We start from the raw sequence: 18348 nt of genomic DNA on the forward strand, positions 1-18348 counted from the left end.
AAGCGGCCCCGTGTTCTCCGTGGCAATGTCTCAATAATTGCCCAACATCCATCGCCGCCAACAACAATTCAGCTAATTTAAGCAGCAAAGCAAGCAAGCTCTGCGGTATAGCACACGACATCCATCTCGTCCTTAGTGAAGTTGTGAAGCCGACATCACCAATGATACAAAAATGATGAGCAGCAGCTTGAGGTCAACGCGTAAAGAGTAACTGGAGAGAAAGAGGTGAAATATATTAAGTGTTAAAGATACACATTCACATACACACTGCTACACAAAAGGTTGTTTTTTAAATAAATACAAGGTGTTTGGCATCAAGAAAGATTACATTATTTAAAATTAAATTTGCAGCACAGGTTTCTAGCAAGCCATTCTTGTTTAGAATGCTGGATCACACAGCAGCAGCAATCGTATTGTGAGACCTCATGTCTCTTCAACCACCGCCTTAGAGACGGTGTCTCCGATATAAAATAAGTGTATCATCGTATCACCTACTACAGAAAGGGTCACAGTATGTTACTCAAGTAAAACGCGCAAATAAATTAAAATCGCTATAAATTCTTTGGCCTTTGATCACTACACAAATTTAATCTAGAGGGAAATAAGCATAGTTAGCGTCATCCAGAATGCTTTTCGATAAAAACGGAAGACAATTAGAAACTTAAAGGATTATAAAAATGTCGAATACTTTCAGAGGTGGAGTGTTTTCGCCCATACGCACGACATGACTTAGCCAGCGTAGCCGTTGTCTTTTAATTTCCTGAACTATGTCAACGTCGACATATATCTCATACAGCTCATCGTTCCATCGAATGCGATATTCGCGGTGACCTTTCTCTCGAAAACTCGTAACGTCGACTCATCAGATGTTGTCATCGACTTATACGATTCTCTTGTCTGTCGGTTGTTGATTTTCCAGGTCTAAAGCTACACAGATAAGGTCCAATCAGTTTGTTGACGCTCGATAGAACCTTATATGCGATGTTTAGGAGACTTATCCCACGGTAGTTGGCGCAGATTATGGTGTCTCCCTTTTTGTGGATTGGACAGAGCACACTTAGATTCCAATTGTTGGCATTAAATTAGTATACTTTTAGCATACAATAAGTATTAAAGAAGGTGCTTGAAATATGGGGTTTTAAAAGACAAAATAGTAGAAACTTTGTCTTCTAACAAAATTGTTAAACTTTCATATAAAATTCAGAGTGCAAGAAATAAGAATTCTAAGTTTCTTAAAGTTTTCGCTCAGCATCAATATTCCAATACATCAAATATTGTTTTGTTTCATTTCTAATTACGCAAAATCATCCGGGTATTTCAAGCGTCAACGCCACCGATTGGCTGACATTGCGAGTAGGCGATTGAAAAGCAATTAAAATGTGCACAGCGCTTCGCCCACCGCGTCAACGGCAATGAGAAGGCCAACGGCGACTAACGTTTCGATAGCAACCAATTGCGGAATGCTGCCTGAATATGTAGGGCAATGCACCAGGCAACGGGCACGGGTCATTTAACATTTCAGTTCAGGCTTTGATGGTCAGCATCATGGCAAGTTGAAAGAAACAACAACATTACCATAACAAATAACCTAAACGCAGAGGCGCTTGTGTTCCGCAGCGAGTATTTCAGTATTGCGTTGAATAGAGCTTCGGTTGAGGAACGTTGCGTGCCGAAATTCTACCTGTGTTCGCAAATCGCGTACATCGGCCAGCATTCAATTTTATCCAAAATGTATTTTGTGGCTGTAACAATGGTAATAAAGCATCTGCACCGAACTGCGCTTCAAGGTCGCATTGTCAACAATAACATTTGACCAAACATTTATAATTGTATGGAACAATTAGAATAGAATATTATTTATAATTAAGTATAACAATTAACTCTGTACTTTCCATACTAGCATATTGTATAAGCTTTAGGGTGGCCTATAATATACCGTAAATAACACAAAAGATATCCAAATCACAATATAAATGCTTTCTAGACCAAAATTTCATAAATTTGCGAATTTTCCAAATATTTTATTTTTTAAGTTCAAATCACCAAGCTTTTCAAAATTTTATCATTTAAGTGGGTTTAAGTTGCCATCAGTTGAACAAGCGCTCTAATTTTTAATAAATTTCTGACTGAAAAGCTATTTTACTGTATATTTTAGTATTCTACCAAGCGATATTTAATTTGTAAAATTTTCAACATCAACGCCAAAACACTAAAAATTATAACAAGAAATTGTTCATATTTCAAATTAAGGCACAACCTAATGATTACACATATTTATCAAATCAGAATATATATCTGTGTGCTACTCAAGGGAATTTCCATTTTCGATTACTCATTTGGATGCGCGAAAATTTTTGTTATATAAAGCCGTTGACAAAAATCAGAATTTAGTTTTTACTTCAGCCAAAGTGGAAAGCGTTCTGCGAGTGGGACATCCAAACTTGATTTTTAATAAATAAAAGTGCCTTAGAAATTTTAAAAATTACAAGCATGGCATTTGCTTACATTTTAACTGTGCTCACAGCTTGTTTATTTGTAAGTTAAATTAAAATTGTTTCATTTTTAAATAATTAGAAATGTTGCCTAACAACAGGCTGTAGTGAAATGTGGGTGGATGAATCCGTTTCCCTTTGAAGAAAAAAAAGAAAGAAATTTTGAACCGAAATTGTGAAAATAATTATCAATTATTTATTTATAAAATATTCACATTGGAGACAATCAGCAAATTTTATAGATATAACCATATATGTTTATAATATAACAGATTTGATTGGGATCCATTGAGACTAATCAAAATATTCTTCAATAACATAATTTGCAAAAAAATATTCTAAAAACGAATTCAAATCTATCTGGAAGGTCCAAAACGTGAGTTCTTTTTAAGCGTCTAACATTCATACTGTTGTCCAGTAGATTTATTGCCAGTAAGTTTTGATGATTAGAAAGTCTATCAAGGTATCTTCGACAAGCTTCGCTGATTTCGTCTTTAACAAAAGGTACATTTAGGACTTTGTGGTTTTCGAAGTTGCTTACATACCAAGGAGTACTTACAATATTTCTTAAAGTCCTAGATTGATATCTTTGCAGGATTTCAATGTTGGATGTACGAGTACTCGCCGCATCCCATCCCTCCCTTGCAAACGTCCATACTGGCTTAAGGATTGACTTATAGAATCGAACTTTATTTTTAAGACTAAGTTGTGATCGCGAGCCAAAAAACCAGTACAGCAGGTCAGCTGCAAATATTATATATAACACAGGACTGAGACGCTCTCTTGCGGAACTCCAGTATCAATCGAATACAACTCAGAAAATGCACCGCTTTCTCCGACGGTTTTCTTCTTCTCGATTTTACGGTCACTTAAAAATGCCTTCATAAGTAGATAAGTAGATAGTAAGGCGCTGGGAGCCATTTTTTAATTTTATATAGTAACTCAGGATGCTACATTTTATCGAATGCTTGTTTAACATCACACAGTATTGCTTGCGTTCAAAAGCATTCATGATAATTTTAACATTGGCATTGCTCAGGTGTTCATGTACCCTTCTAACCTAAACTAATATTCGGAATATACACATATTACCGTCCTCTAAAACAGGTAACATTCCCTTTAAAGAATTTTTCCAAATACTTTAGAGAAAGTCGCCAGAAAACTAATTGGATGATATGAATAGGGACAGTTTTCAGGCTTATTAGGTTTCGGAATCATTGTTGTCTTAGCAAATTTCCATTAAGTTTGGTAGTAGTCGAGTCGAAAAATGGAATTGGGGATATATGTAAATAAGCAGTCTGATACCAATGTAAGGTAGATGTCTAACAGTAAGTCCATCAATTTTATCAAATCAAGGCGACTTTTTGAGTTTTCTTTTCTTAATCTCAATCGTTGCTTCTTTGAAAGAAATTGTTCGAATAAGCAGACTCATCTGGCAAGGGGATTCTAGAAAGTTTTGTACCTCAGCAATGCTTTCATTATCAGGGATATCGTCGAAATCTTCGGCTGTCTCTTGATTATCACTGCTTCTGACAACATAACTGTGTTTCTTCTAGCGGGTCTCTTTAAATGTTTGGTTGCCTTCCACAGCTTTGTCATACTTTCTCTAACTCTCACCTTCAAGAGCTTCATCAAAATGATTTAAGAGTGTTAAATACTTTTATAACTTACGAGTATATGTAAGTTCTTAGAAAGTCATCTTCCGAAAAGATATATCTACTCGTACATTCCGAAATTGTAGAACACTCTCCCTATGTGCAATGTAGATGCTTCACATACGAGAACACATTCCGGATGGTCCTTCAATGAGTCTGCATGATTACTAAACAACCCAATCCTTATGTCAGCCCAGAAGCTAGACTACTGAGTATTTCTCATGTTAAGCTGAATAAGCGCCATGCAATATTTTTCGGTTATGTGGACTCGTATTTTGAAATTTTGCGGTTTTTAAATTAAGAGAGTATCGTGATTTCATATGCAGAATATTCTATATATCCTCTAAATCCGAAACTTTTAAAAATTTCTAAATTACATTCGTTTTCCTTTATTTTCAGGCTCACACCCATGCGGCCGCCTTCAATTGCTCGGAACCACCAAATCTGGGCCACTTCGTAAGTAGTGCGACCGCAGTGACCTGGCTTTAGCAGAAAATCCTTTAAATTCAATTGTATAACCGAACGTTTGGTGTTTTTCAGGATGTTCACAGTTGCTGCCGGATGCCAGAAGTCGACTTGGGCGAAACGCCAGCAAAATGCGCCGCCCATATAAAAACGCTCAACGCACAAGCGAGAAATATGATGAACGGCATGGGCAGCAACAATAACAACAAAAACAACACCAACAACAATAATAATATGAATAATCCAGCAGCCGAATTTCCAGCTTACGCACACATTGTGAGTTCCTTCAGACACACACACAAACAAACTCGCCACCCGAGTGACATTCCTCGCGCACAATGGCACTTATCTTCTTTTGAGTCAAGTGCTCATTGAGAGTGAATTTGAATTTGAAATGTTTATCTCGTTGTTGTTGTTGCAGTGCTATCCGGATTGTATTTACCGTGAGACTGGCGCCTTGGTCGAAAATGAATTTAATATGGAGAACGTCAAAAAATTCCTCAACAAAAACGTCAACAAACGCGACAAGGATATTATACCGCAGATTGCGCGCTCCTTCCAGAGTTGCCTGGACTACAGTACGTATCGCACACACACAAACAAAAGCCAAAGCAAATAAGCTACAAGCACACACACACACATGCACACAGATATTAAGTCAAAAACAAGCGAAACTGAATCAAAGCCGGGCGAAAGAAAGAGCAAAATACTCGATCAGAAGGCAAATGTCAGGACAAATTCAACGGAAGTCGATTTTAATATCTGATTTTTCACTATGACAATATTGGCGATATTTGCACTTATTTGCATAAATGCACATATATACACACACTTGCACACGCATACGGACTTACATTGGCACACTCATCCAAGTCGAACAAAGACGAGCCATTGCTGCCCATTCCTCACTCCAAGTAACTTTTTTCATTACACCTCTTCCATTCTTACCTACACCCTGCCTTGCTCTTCATCTCGCTCTTCTTCTTCTCGTTGTTCGGTTACCTCACAGTCAAGGGTCACATGGCTGCGGTGGGCATTAAATCGTACGCCAAACTGCCGATGGGCTGCTCACCTTTAGCCAGCATGATGTACAGTTGTGTAAACGCCGAGACCTTCCTGCACTGCCCCGCCAAGATGTGGAAGAACGAGGAGCCCTGTAATGTGGCGAAGAGCTTTGCGGCACAGTGTAATCCACTGCCGCACGTGCCACTGCCAATTGGATAAAGTATCGCAGACGAGTGGCGGAGCCGCATGCTGCGCGGCGAGCGGCGAAAGAACTTTATGAAATTATAAATTTAGATTTACAATAACTTTTTATTATGTACGAGTTTTGTCTTTAGGCGTTTCTCGGCTTTGTCTTAGCATTCGTGCCTTGCGCTCGGTGCTTAGACACTTGTTCGTTGCAATAAATTTAATGACTAAATATATGTGAAATTATTCTGACTTTGAGGGTGATATGGGTTTCACGGCTTCAAAAAATCTATCTTTTTATTGTCTTGTTTACTTGTACTTGTATAACATCCGTAGAATCTTCTTCTTTACTGGCATAGAAGCCGTTACGCGGTTATAGCCGAGTTAACAACAGCGTGCCCGTAGTTTCTTCTTTTTGCATTGTGGCGCCAATTGGAGATTCCAAGCGAAGCCAGGTCCTTCTCCACCTGGTCTTTCCAACGGAGTGGAGGTCTTCCTCTTCCTCTGCTTCCCCGGCGGTTACTGCGTCAAAAACTTTCAGAGCTGGAGGGTTCCCGTCCATTCGCACGACATGACCTATCCAGCGCAGCCGCTGTCTTTTAATTCGCTCAACTATGCCAATGGCGTCGTATATCTCATACAGCTCATCGTTCCATTGAATGCGGTATTGCCTTGACCAATAACCAAAGGACCTTAAATCTTCCGCAGAACCTTTCTCTTAAACTTGTATCGTCGACTCATCGGTGTTGTCATCGTCCTCTGCACCATATATTAGAACGGGAACGCTGAGGAACTCCTAGAGTTTAATCTTTCTTCGTTGGGAGAGGACTTTACTTTTCAATTGCCCACTCAGTCCAAAGTTGTACCTGTTGGCAAGAATAATTCTGCATTGGATTTCGAGGCTTGTGTTGGTGGTTTTAATACTAATAGTGAGATAGACGAAATTATCTACGTATTAGTTTTGCGGGGATGCCAAGTTCAGACATGGCGGCATAAAGGCAACTGTCAAAAGCGATATTGAAATTAACGGAACTTTTCTAAAATTGGTGAATATCATATCAGCTGTCAGGCCTAAAACCACACTGATAAGGTCCAGTCAGTTTTATGACGGTTGGCTTTAATCTTTCACAAGGTACGCTAGATAGAACCTACGCGATGTTGAGGAGGCTTCTCCCATGGTAGTTGGCGTAGATTGAGGGGTCTCCCTTTCTGAAGGTTAGGAATAGAACACTTAAATTCAAATCTTTCGAATAATAAAAAGCTTAAGTAAAATATTTTTTTATATGAAAAAAATATTGAAAATAGGCCGTTTTTATCTCGAAGAGGCCAATTTAGCCTCTTAATAGGAGCTGGTTAAAAACTTAACAACCCCAATACTTACTTATCTTTTGGCTTGAATACAATCTTTACAAACTACTTTTTACGAGAAGCTTCTCTACCTATCCACACCCCAACTTCTATCATACGAGTGGTTTCATTAGTTTTAACTTTAGTTCATGCTTTCCACCCCGTTAGCTAAGTCAGTCACTCGGAGTTTGTAACCGAAAGTATTATTTAGTTTGATACACCTTTTAATAATTTTACCTTGTATAAGAACACTTCAGCCTTTCCAAAAAATCTCATTTGAGATCAATCAGTTTTTATATCCGATAAAAGTTACTAGATAATAGGGTTACAGCTACGAATTTCGGTCTTGATGACATATGTGTAAATATGTACATGAGTTAACAGGTTAGAAAGCCAAGTAAAATGGGCTTCAATAACAGTAATTTCTTTACTGAAACCTTGTTTATTTTGCTGTGAAATAGTCTCTCTTTCCAATCAAAATCCTGGTATCTGAATTTCTTCACACAAATTTTGAACTTTCTTATCTTCAAAGCCATCGACAAGCCTCTCCTTCATATGAAAACCAGTCTCACAGAGAAGCAAAGAGAGCAACAGACCTTTCGAATATAGAGAGCAGGGTAAATTTAAATTTTGCCCCGATCGTGTTGGAAATATATTTAAGATTTGTCAGTAATATATGAAGACTGGCCTAGTTGTTATAAACTGAAAAGGTTAGGCAAAGTATAAACTGACAAAAGCTCAAAAAAGTTATTGTTTTCTTAGTTACTAGCTAAGGTGCCCATAGAATTTAAATCGGAGAGTTGTTCTCTGACACATTTTAGTAGTAGATCTGCTTGAAGAACAAACGTAACAGGCTTTGAACCAGCACCACAACATAATATAATTATAAAAATGTTCAACCGTTTAAATTTTTTGGAGCTCGAATGGGTATGAAATATCATTAAATTGTATGTTTGGTAATTTCGTTACGAGCACGACGATGCTATCATTGTCGCTTTAATGGAGCGTAGCTAATCACGCCTAAATGGACACCGATGCAGATAAATATGTTTCTGAATTGCAATGGCAAGCATTTACATATTAGTCGCGATTATATTATAAGCTCACGGATATTTGTGAATTATGGTGACAGGGATTTCAATGAATTTAAAAGATATTCTGGTGATTTGGTTAATGATTGCAGCAACCGAAGCCAGATTTGAGGACTTCGTAGTTAAAGATCGGGTGTGTAATCGTGTCCACGTACACTTATTAATACCACACTTAATATAATCTTTAACTTGCCTTAAATGTGTATCACTTTCCGATTTCCAGAACGACTTGACCCGGTTGGGCTATGACGATGACATCGCCGATGAGGATTATGCGCTTGATGAAGCTTCGTTTTCGAATATAGAATTTTTGCAGCAATTATCCGAAATTGAACCAAACATTATGGATTTCTTAAATGGCGTTTCGCTGGAGGATATGCCACCGGGTTTGCTCCGGAAACTGCAACAATATTACACAATGATGGACTCAGCAACGTGTATGGACGACGATGATATGTGGCAGACTGGGGAGTTTTGGAACTCTTATGATATAAATAGATTCGATGATACATTACAGCTTGAGTAAACTTACTTTAACTTTTAAGATACGAATATGACTCTTCCAATACATGTTTCATAAGACACTTACGCCCAAATAGCAATTTGATTTCATCAATCCACCAGCCAAAAATGTAACTGAATATTTCCAAAAGTGAACTAAACAATAAATTGGTTGAACCGATTGGAGAAGTATCAATATCTACATATAATAAATGGGTTTGAACATGGTTTATAGCAGTGTCCAGGAGATCATTAGAGAGTTAACAAAATCGGGTCGCTAAAATTGAACAAAAATTATGGTACTTGGCCCGATATTACTTTCATAAAAGACACAATCTATGTGAAGACACTCATATTTTAAAGAGGAGAACTGGTAACTCTCGAGGCCGTAGAAGTGCTCACCTTAACATTTTTTATAAACGTCGTACTTCAGCCTTTGGCTAATCTTTGAGTGGTTTTATTCCAGTATAAAGTTTCTTATAAAAACATTTATCTTAGAGAGACCTATAAAGTTTTAATAGCTTCGGTGTGATTGAATAGGAACCTTTTCCTTGAATAAAACAATTGATTGACAGAAGATCAGAAACAGTATATAAATTTCAAATCTTAAGCTTTAAGTTCAAGATTTTGATCTCCATCAACATAAAATAACTCGAACTGCATTGTTTAGCCTTTGCATATATGTACATATGTATGTACTTTTCTTTAATATGTTCTTCTCTTATCTGCTACGTGCACCACCGATATTAGCGGCCAATGAAGTGGCGATTACCTCCCATTATCGATTGACAATTGGTTAAATAATCCCGGGTTATCTCACATTCATTCGAAGATATCCATAATTTAGGTGGACAGTTAAGCGGCAGTTCGTGTCCAGCACAAGTTATGTAGCCAATCAGAATCATATTTCTAGTCACCGCACTAGGCTGAGGCGCGGATATTGTAGGTCTTCTCTTTGGAATTTTAGCTAGACGGGCCTTCACAACCGACTGACATTTTTCAAAACTGACAAGCGCCGCGGTGGCAAACTCGGGATCGTTGGGGTAAAGCTTTTTGAGCATTTTACGAGTGTTATCTAACTTTAACTGCTCTCCGTTTAGAATGTCGGCCGCTTTGAACAAGCAATCCACTTTATCCTACGCAATGAAATCGACATTCAATTATGGGAATATTAGAATGTTACAAAACTAAGATGTGCTACCAGTTCTGATGTTCGAAAGCGTTCTGCTATATTGGGACACTCACGACTATAGGCGCTCAAGTTCGGTTTCGGCCTCCTGCAGCACTGATCCAAGTTTTTCTATAAATTACAATAAATTTCGTACCAATGTCATGGAAACCAAGCTTTGGACTTACGGCAAAACCTGCTGGAGATCTCCTGCAGTCACTGGCGGCAACGATCGACCCCAACTGCGTAGCCAGCAGCGCTATGGCGATTATGCGGTAGTTCATTTCAGCTCCAGAGTCAGACTAACCGTTCTTTGGGTATATGCCAAGTTATATAATTTAGAAAATAATTTTGTTTTTAGTAGGTGATTCTATTTTACTGGAGTGTTTTCCAGTCTAAATGTTTACTATTAATTAATTTTATTGTCATTAATTTATTTTGATGCCAAATCATTAAAATAAAGTTTTTACTTTTTAGATCAGAAATTTAAAGAACTAAACCACAGTTATACTCATATAGAAATTCGTAAAGGTTTAATTACTAATCCACTAAGCTTTGAAAAATTCTGATTATGTAGAGAAAATGATTGCGGAAATTCTCAATCCGATAACGAACATACGGATTTATAATTATCAGGCTAAGCACAGTCCGACAATAATTTTTCGTATTCATAATAATTCACTGAAAACAATTTTTACGCAGTTTCTTTTTCTTTTTTATTTCATTTTCATTCATTTACTATGCATTAATTCGTCGATAATATCGCCAAGCGGCGCAGATATTAAATCCAAGGGGTTTTCTTGGCAATCCTTCGCGTACTCTTCACAAAATCCAAACGAACCATCTACTTCGGCTTGATAGTAGGGAAGTGGAAGATTTTCATGCGCCGATGTGCTGGGACTGAAAGTTACAGAAAAGCCAATAATTATTATTCAGTAATGAATGCAGCAGTCTTCAGAAAGAAAATGACTTACGAAAACAATATATGAACTAATGTGCCGAGTACTCCGTTCACCTCACCCAGGCCGGAGGAATTCGTTTCGCAAATCAAACGCAGCAAGCAGGGCTCAGCATTGTAGCCGCTTCTGAAAAGGGAACAAATACAGAAATTATACATGCATACACATATATGTAAGTACGTGTATATAATTATGTGAATATAAATATATGGTCTCTTATATTAAGCAAACCAAAATAAAACCCGACAATAATGTTGACATACTCGTACATACATAAGTATGTATAATCAACTTGAGTCATGCGACGCCAAGATTTAGGCGACCAGCGCTGATTAGAACGTTCTGGTTGGTTGCATCAAATCGACACACCATTATACCGAACGCGCAAGAGCGCCATCAAAGGCATCAGCCGCCTGCGCGTGTGCGACCAATTAGAGTTTTTCCTTTCTTAGACAGACTGCTACTTTGCTACGCAATTGCGTCGAAGAAAGTAGTTTCACACACATTTCATAATTGATTATTAAAAGAGCAATAAAAGTGATTGAGAATCAAGAGAGAACATTGACACAAATACACACGCACACACATGCACCACTGCTCCATATTCTTTGGCGCAAATTATTTCATGTAAAAAGTGTGAAACGTGAAAATATCAAGATTCAAATGCTCTATAATCGGACGGACAAGTATTGAATTTGACTAGCATTACTCTAATTGGCTTCCAAGTTTCATGAAATACAAACCTCTTGAATTTATCCATGAGTATGTGGTAGAAGTGGGTGCGTGTTAGCAATGAATTTGGCACACCTTCCGTCCGTCGCCGTGTTCTTGCAGCCGATTCTTTAGCATCACTTGTTGAATTCACTGTAGGCGCTGCTGTTGTTGTTGTTGTATCTGTAGTAACATTTTGAACCGTACAGTTATTGCAACCTTCCGTCTGATTCAAATGTTGAAAGTTCCTAGCTTGAGTCAAGACATCATCATCTTCGATACCATTCTGAAAGCATTTGTATTGACAAGTATTTTAATGGCAGTGCCGTTAAATTTGAATTAATAAATGTGGTATATGTATACCCTAATGTGAATGCAGTGACCTAGAGAGAGCGAAGATCGGGAGCAATTCGTCCCGATCCCGGAATTATCAGAGCTCTACAACAATTTTTTGCTAATCATTTTATCCAACAATTGATGGATCAGGGTTCCACATCCCCTCTTCTCCCGGGCACTGGTTTTCTCTCAACGGCCCTGTGTGAATTTACGTACATACGTAGATATATTTTTTTACTAACCGCTATTGGGGGCAGATTCCACGTGTACGGCAAGTTGTAGTTCGCTTCAAAATTGTAAGAGATAAAGACATTGCGATGCGGCAGCTCCAACGGCACCGCAATGGCGGCAAAAATCTGAAAGCACACTTAAATTTCTTTCAATTGCATTCGAATACTTTGTTCACTTACACCATATGCGGAATTGGTCGGAAAAAACGCGGCACCACAACACAGGTTACAACACCAAAGAAAGCTCAGAAGCCGCAAACAAAAGCCAGCATTTTGTCGTACGGCCATTGCACAGCACTCACGTAATTATTTGTTAGATTACTTTAACCGATTTTTATTAAACGCGAACGCGAATCAGCTCACGTCTTTTCGAAGAAGGCTTTAAATAATGACTAAATGCAAACTTCCTTGCCAAGCTACTGGCTTAAGTAGCCCATGAATGAGAACCAGTTCTACCATTTCATTACTAGAGAGCCGCATACCATTAAGCCACAGAAAGTAGTAAATGATCGCTAATCATTTATGTCAATAAATCTCAAGAAAGCGACAGCGTTAATGCGGCATATTGATAACATAAGATATTTGTAGTTCTAAGTTGAAGATACCAATCCCACCAAATCTTTAGCTTTCTCTTTTAAAGAAAAGTCAACATTTTTTGCTTAAAAATATTTTGTTATTCTAAATATTGTTGCTTGTTGAACCGCTATTTAGGAAATACAAATTTTTTGCTTTTTCTGAATCTAATAATAAATTCAAATATAAATAACTGTAAATTAACTGATGAGCGATGACTTGTAATTTGATTGAATATATACAGTAGCACAAAAACAATAAATACAAACATTTTGTATATCAGGTTGAATTTCAAAAATTTCCAGATGAAGTGAATGTGTTTGGGTTCCTCTTTTACGTAAAGTTTCAATTTCAAATTTGCCGTTGTTGAACAGTTATAACCGGCACAAGCGTATGCACGAAGAACTTTTACCTATTTTGGCGCTTCTTTCGCTCTTGCCATGTTGCAAATTTCGTGTTTGCCGACTGCAGCAGTCGATTCAAATGCTGAGTGAGGGAAGCACCCAACGGAGAGAGCTCATGCAATGCACGGCTCTGAAAATAAATATATATATATATATATAAATGTAGTTAAGTTTTATTATTGCAAATACCTCGAACGGCACCAGTTTGGCCATCTTAAAGCGTTGAAGCGCATCATGCATGCGTACGGCTCTCTCTTCGGCTTCGGCGGTGGTTGGTGGGAAACTGTTCCAGAAATGTTTCAACAATTCTGACAGCGATAAATATAGATTACGTAAATCCTTCTCGAAATCCGGAGGCACCAACTCTAAAGTAAATAAAAATTAATAGGTACCTCATAATATGCGCTTGGCACACACTTACGACCAACTGATTGCTCATGAAAGCCACGCATCAGCGCACCACCCGGACTCAGCTCGCCCAGTGCATTCACCGCTGCCGTAGGACTAACCAAAACCTTGGCTGGCGTACGTTGGTTCCAGGTTTCTGTGGCACGCATTAAATGATATTGAATTTCTTCCATACGACGTGGATCTTCATGCATATCATAGCCGGTTATTGGCATGGGACCGTGTAAATATCGCTCTTCTTTGGCTAGTGACAATTGTTGCGATTTCTTTAATTTTTGACTGCTATCAGTAGCGTCAGCTGATTCTATTAACGGTTCACCAAGATCCTCATAATGGATTTTTTCTATAATCCGTTGACGTTTCGCCGGCTTATCGGGACTTCCAAGTACGCCGTTGGCAGTGGAATTGCTTGTTGAATTACTATCAGCATCACTTGCTTTGCCCTCCTTTGATGATTTGGATTTTTCAACTCCTCCATTAGCGGTAGCGTTTTCTGTGCTTTTAGAGTCTTTTGTTTTGGTTGCCGGTCCATTGGCTGTCGATGTAGAGCTTCCAGACACATCGGCACAAGTCTTCAGCACCATTATTGAATGTTGGTTAAACCTTTTTATCATATTTTGATGGACAATATTACCACTATTTGATATGTTACGATCGCCGGCTACACTGCAAAAACCCTCCTCCAATGGTACATCTTCAAACTGCTTCAAATCGAGCAAAGGATCGCCAGCTCCTTGTTGGACCGCAGCTTTTAAAGTTTGATCATCAATTTTTCCACATTCTGTAAAAATATCTTTGGAACCAGCCGTAATACGATCACGATGAAAGTAATGTGATTGGAAAAATTTGGTCCAAAATTCTGCTTCCGTCATTTTAGAAGGAACATTTTCTTGATGCTTTCTTTTCACGGCGGGATACGTCTTAAATATACACAGAATTATGTCGGGGGTTAAATTATATTTTAGGCCGTTGCAACCATCAGTCTGCGGCTTTATGTCAGCAAGAAAAGCACCGGAAACACCTGCATATGTGGAAATCTTAATAAGTATGATCACAAATTTTTTACAGGACGTTAACTTACCAATGTCTTGTTTTTTATTATTTTTCTTCATCGCATGCTCCTTGGCATGAGTAGCCCAAAACTCTTCACTGGTAAGTACTTGTGTTATAACTAAATCCTTATAGAGTTGCAACAAATTAGGATTTTCCGAAAGAATGCGGTTTTTCTCTTCTAATTCCTTATCTACTTTTCGCTTGAAGTTTGGAAGTAGTTGTTGCAGCAACTCCTTCACTTTATCACGGTCTTCAAGCATCGCTTGCAATCCATTTCGATTGACAAAATGGAATGTGGAACTGTTACCATCATGCAATACAACTTGAAGTTGCACTTTTGGTTTTCCTTCAGGCGATATTTTCTGCACTATTGGAGAAACGTAAATGTAATTACACTTTCATTTAACGTGTAAATTATGCATTTACTTTTAATGTCGGCAAAACGATGTGACACCGCAACAGTATCACGATTTTCTGCCATCCATGCCAGACGTTCATTCATTACGTAGAGCGTGCCATCACCTTTTTTATAACGCACTTCGCCCATTTGCAGCAGCACATCTTCGCTGCTCGTCGTCATGTTGACCGCAAATAATATATGTTTCCCACAAACTTTGTAATTTCAGCGCCACAGCAGAAATAAGCGAATTGTAGATAGTTGGAATATGTTGGCTGTTAAAAATACAAATGGTCAAATATTTTATTGAAATATTAAATCATTTCATTATTCTCAATCACAAGCCCGGTGGTATCGCTTTTCTAGCTTCATTTGCTAGCTACATTTGCTCTTGTGATTTATATTACGCCACTAAGTTTTCGGCTTGCCTTTATTTTCAATAACAATTTACCTTTCAATTGTTTACCAAGAAATAATTTATAAAATTCTGATATAATTTCAAAATATATTTTTTTCACCCACCGTTTTAGTGGTGCTCTGTCGCCATTTGCAAAACTCCGCAGCACACACAAATGTCATTTTGCTGTTTGCTCGCTGTCAAACTGCCCAACAACAACTGCGGAACAAAATACCAGGGTTCACTGCAAACTCTATTGTGTTGCCTTCAAAAGTAGGCATTTTACGAAATGTAGCATTTCTAGAAGATAACTAATTTGCCTCAAGAAAGTTATACTTGAAAATTAGTCCCAGAAAATGTGTCAAATAATCAAACGTACGTTATCTAACATTAGTTCATTAATTAACACATTTCTTTTATTAATGTACACTATTGGAATGTCATAAAATTATTTGTAACATGTTGCAAGGCATACACTTCTGTGCAACCCTGTAAAGTGTTACCAGACGCAAAAATGCATTAAGGTGCGCTTTATACTTAAGGTTTCTTTCCACGAATGGCACATTTCGTTGATAATGATCTGGGTACGGATAATAATTTCTATAACAATGAAAGATAAAGAAATAACAGAATGATGCTAGGGGATACAGAATATAGTTTCGATAAAAAATAAAAAAGAAGATTGATTGTTCCGGCCGGATATGAAACCGTCTCTTCCGGGTACATTTATACCAATTTCAAATAGTTTACTTTTTATTTTATCATTAATGTTTATTATTTTAGAACACATATTTAGTTGCAAAATTAATTTATTATTTATTGAGTTTTCCTTAAAAATATATCTTACAGTTATTATACAAACTAGTAATATGCTAATTCTTTCACTTAGTGAGAAGGGAGAGCACAATGTACACTTTCGCTATAAAGAACAGCTGAAAATCACAATTTACTGCTGTAACCATAGCATCGTTTCAGTGGCGTCTACCTACGGTGTTGTGTCGCTCCACATTGCGTCCCTTCTCTAAAAGCTCTCGATACGTTTTGACTTCATGTCGCGGTATTTGTTGTTTATATTTTGTATCCAGCAGACCATAAACAAAATCTAACTCAGTCTCCACATCGTGTCGCCCCTCCGGCAGCTTCGCTATCAGGGCGCGCTTCTGACAAACAAAGGTGTCAATGGGTGTGTGATCGGACTGTTTTGATTCGAAAATCTCCACGTATATTTGATAGGGTGGTTTCGTCGGCGAAAAGTGGTCGCGCAGCAGTTGTAGAGCATCTTGCCACGACTTCGCATCGCGCCGTACGCCCTTCCACCATGCAGAAGCAATACCTTGAAAGAGAAGAGGCAGACCTTTCAGCGCGTCTTGATCGCTGATGCCCTCCATGTCCTTGTACGTTTCAATGGCATTGACAAACTCCTCGACGGCATCGTTGTCACGCTGCCCATGGAAACGTACATTACAATTGCCAAAACTGCTTTTCGCCTTGTTGGCTTGTTGCTGCTGCTGCTGTTCGGTGTGTTGTGGCCCCAGCGCCCGTATAGTTTCGAGTAATCGTTGAAATTGCTCATCGGACATGCGACCAGTCGACATTTTTACGTAGCTTTTGGTTTTTAATCAATCGCTTTGCGTTTTTATAATGGCAAGCGTGATATGGACGAACACGAGCGCAACGACAAACCGATGACAACCGCAGCCACAGCCAAGAGAAGACTGTTTTCGTTTGCCGACATAAGCATTCGCTTACGGGTGATGGTTCTCTTAGCTGACTGACTGGGAGCGAAAGCTCCAATGGGGGTCATCTGTTGTGAAATAATTTGTTTACAGTATTGAAAATATTTAGGTGCTCATTAGTCATCGGCAATTCGCAAAGAGCTTGTCTCTCCCCAAATATAGTACATAAAAACATGTTTACATTTGTACGTTTGCTTTAAATACCGTGGTGTGGACATTTATAATAATCATAAAAAAATCCTCGAGGTCCTAATAAAACATACAACTTTTGTTTATCTTGGGAGATTTAGGGCAGAACTACTATTCGATGCAAACTTTTCCTCTTAGTAACACCTTAGAAATAACGGCCCACTTAGCTTCGACGTTTACTGGCGTGTGAAGAAATGAGTGATTGAAAATGAATTCCATGGACTTAGTGACACACTGTGCTCCCCTCTGAAAATATATATGTACATGTATATATGTATAATGGTAATTTTTGTTTATTGTGGGATTCAAAGAGAAACAGGAGTGCGAAGTTTATAAAAACCGGCTAACTTCTAAATATTTTTGTTGTTTTTTTGTTTTTGATTATCGCCGAACCTAATTTTGTACTTGTTTACTATACATACATATGTATGTACATTTCTTGCCTCACTTAAGTACATCTAATCAATATTCGGGGACTATAATTAAAGATAATAATAAAAAAATAAAATTCATATTATAATCTAAGAGTTAGATAGAGCAGCATTTGCCAACAGGTGTGACATTTTTTAACAATTTTTGGGCATTGAAAACACTTAAAAGTAGTTGACATACATACATATGTACATATGTGCTATACATAGATTCAGAAATCGTACGAGAAATGATGAGTCATTCGGTTTTTGTTTGCACTTGACCGAAAACATGATGAGCACAGTTCTATTACCTATTTAAGATCCTTAATTGCATTACTAGACCTAAGGAACCCAATGCAGACTTAAACAGTTCTAACACCCAGGCTAAATCTGTAAAACAAATGAAGAAATATGCATTGCTTGTACTCTTTTGTAAAAGGAATAGGTGAGCTTATAGCTTCTATGGTTTATCGGGTATTTTCAGGAGTCAGCGGTCTTTTGATAGTAAAAACTTTATAACTCTTGGAATTGAAAATGCATGCATTGCTTTTAAAACCTCCTGGCCAACCGATTTGACACAACAAAACAATCTGTGATCTGTGGATGCTGGTTTAACGCTCTTGAATCATACA

The 18348-nt window shown here is 38.0% G+C and overlaps 6 protein-coding genes across 7 annotated transcripts; 2 read left to right on the forward strand and 4 right to left on the reverse strand.

Annotated features, from left to right (window-relative positions):
- The first annotated feature begins 2402 nt into the window (after nt 1–2402).
- LOC125777283 (MATH and LRR domain-containing protein PFE0570w) lies at nt 2403–6050 on the forward strand. The gene is made up of 5 exons (XM_049451647.1): nt 2403–2535; nt 4547–4603; nt 4688–4888; nt 5034–5190; nt 5622–6050. Exons 1-5 carry the CDS (start codon nt 2491–2493, stop codon nt 5834–5836), a joined length of 675 nt encoding a protein of 224 aa, XP_049307604.1. The 5' UTR covers nt 2403–2490; the 3' UTR covers nt 5837–6050.
- A 2124-nt stretch (nt 6051–8174) lies between these two features.
- Nucleotides 8175–8906, forward strand: LOC115066472 (uncharacterized). The gene is made up of 2 exons (XM_029552218.2): nt 8175–8374; nt 8465–8906. The coding sequence occupies exons 1-2, from the start codon at nt 8273–8275 to the stop codon at nt 8765–8767; spliced, it is 405 nt and encodes a 134-aa protein (XP_029408078.2). The 5' UTR covers nt 8175–8272; the 3' UTR covers nt 8768–8906.
- Nucleotides 8907–9440: 534 nt separating this feature from the next.
- Nucleotides 9441–10223, reverse strand: LOC105230710 (uncharacterized). Its single transcript, XM_011211669.3, has 3 exons — nt 10099–10223; nt 9944–10042; nt 9441–9878 (listed from the first exon to the last, which is right to left on the reverse strand). Exons 1-3 carry the CDS (start codon nt 10192–10194, stop codon nt 9489–9491), a joined length of 585 nt encoding a protein of 194 aa, XP_011209971.2. The 5' UTR covers nt 10195–10223; the 3' UTR covers nt 9441–9488.
- A 418-nt stretch (nt 10224–10641) lies between these two features.
- Nucleotides 10642–12772, reverse strand: LOC105230712 (uncharacterized). Its single transcript, XM_011211670.4, has 5 exons — nt 12327–12772; nt 12159–12272; nt 11613–11866; nt 10885–10995; nt 10642–10810 (listed from the first exon to the last, which is right to left on the reverse strand). Exons 1-5 carry the CDS (start codon nt 12432–12434, stop codon nt 10642–10644), a joined length of 756 nt encoding a protein of 251 aa, XP_011209972.2. The 5' UTR covers nt 12435–12772.
- Nucleotides 12773–12909: 137 nt separating this feature from the next.
- Nucleotides 12910–15644, reverse strand: LOC105230522 (general transcription factor IIH subunit 1). 2 transcript variants are annotated; one of them, XM_011211311.4, is made up of 6 exons: nt 15504–15644; nt 15011–15256; nt 14613–14951; nt 13545–14552; nt 13313–13488; nt 12910–13253 (listed from the first exon to the last, which is right to left on the reverse strand). In XM_011211311.4, exons 2-6 carry the CDS (start codon nt 15162–15164, stop codon nt 13128–13130), a joined length of 1803 nt encoding a protein of 600 aa, XP_011209613.1. In that variant the 5' UTR covers nt 15165–15256; nt 15504–15644; the 3' UTR covers nt 12910–13127. The 2 variants fall into 2 exon arrangements, with proteins under 2 accessions (XP_011209613.1, XP_011209614.1); XM_011211312.4 differs by having other exon boundaries at nt 15433–15565.
- A 534-nt stretch (nt 15645–16178) lies between these two features.
- Nucleotides 16179–17105, reverse strand: LOC105230523 (activity-regulated cytoskeleton associated protein 2). Its single transcript, XM_011211313.4, has one exon. The coding sequence runs from the start codon at nt 16971–16973 to the stop codon at nt 16350–16352; it is 624 nt and encodes a 207-aa protein (XP_011209615.2). The 5' UTR covers nt 16974–17105; the 3' UTR covers nt 16179–16349.
- Nucleotides 17106–18348: the final 1243 nt, after the last annotated feature.

Source organism: Bactrocera dorsalis, chromosome 3 (genome assembly GCF_023373825.1).
Source record: "Bactrocera dorsalis isolate Fly_Bdor chromosome 3, ASM2337382v1, whole genome shotgun sequence".
In the NCBI taxonomy this organism is placed as follows: domain Eukaryota; kingdom Metazoa; phylum Arthropoda; class Insecta; order Diptera; family Tephritidae; genus Bactrocera; species Bactrocera dorsalis.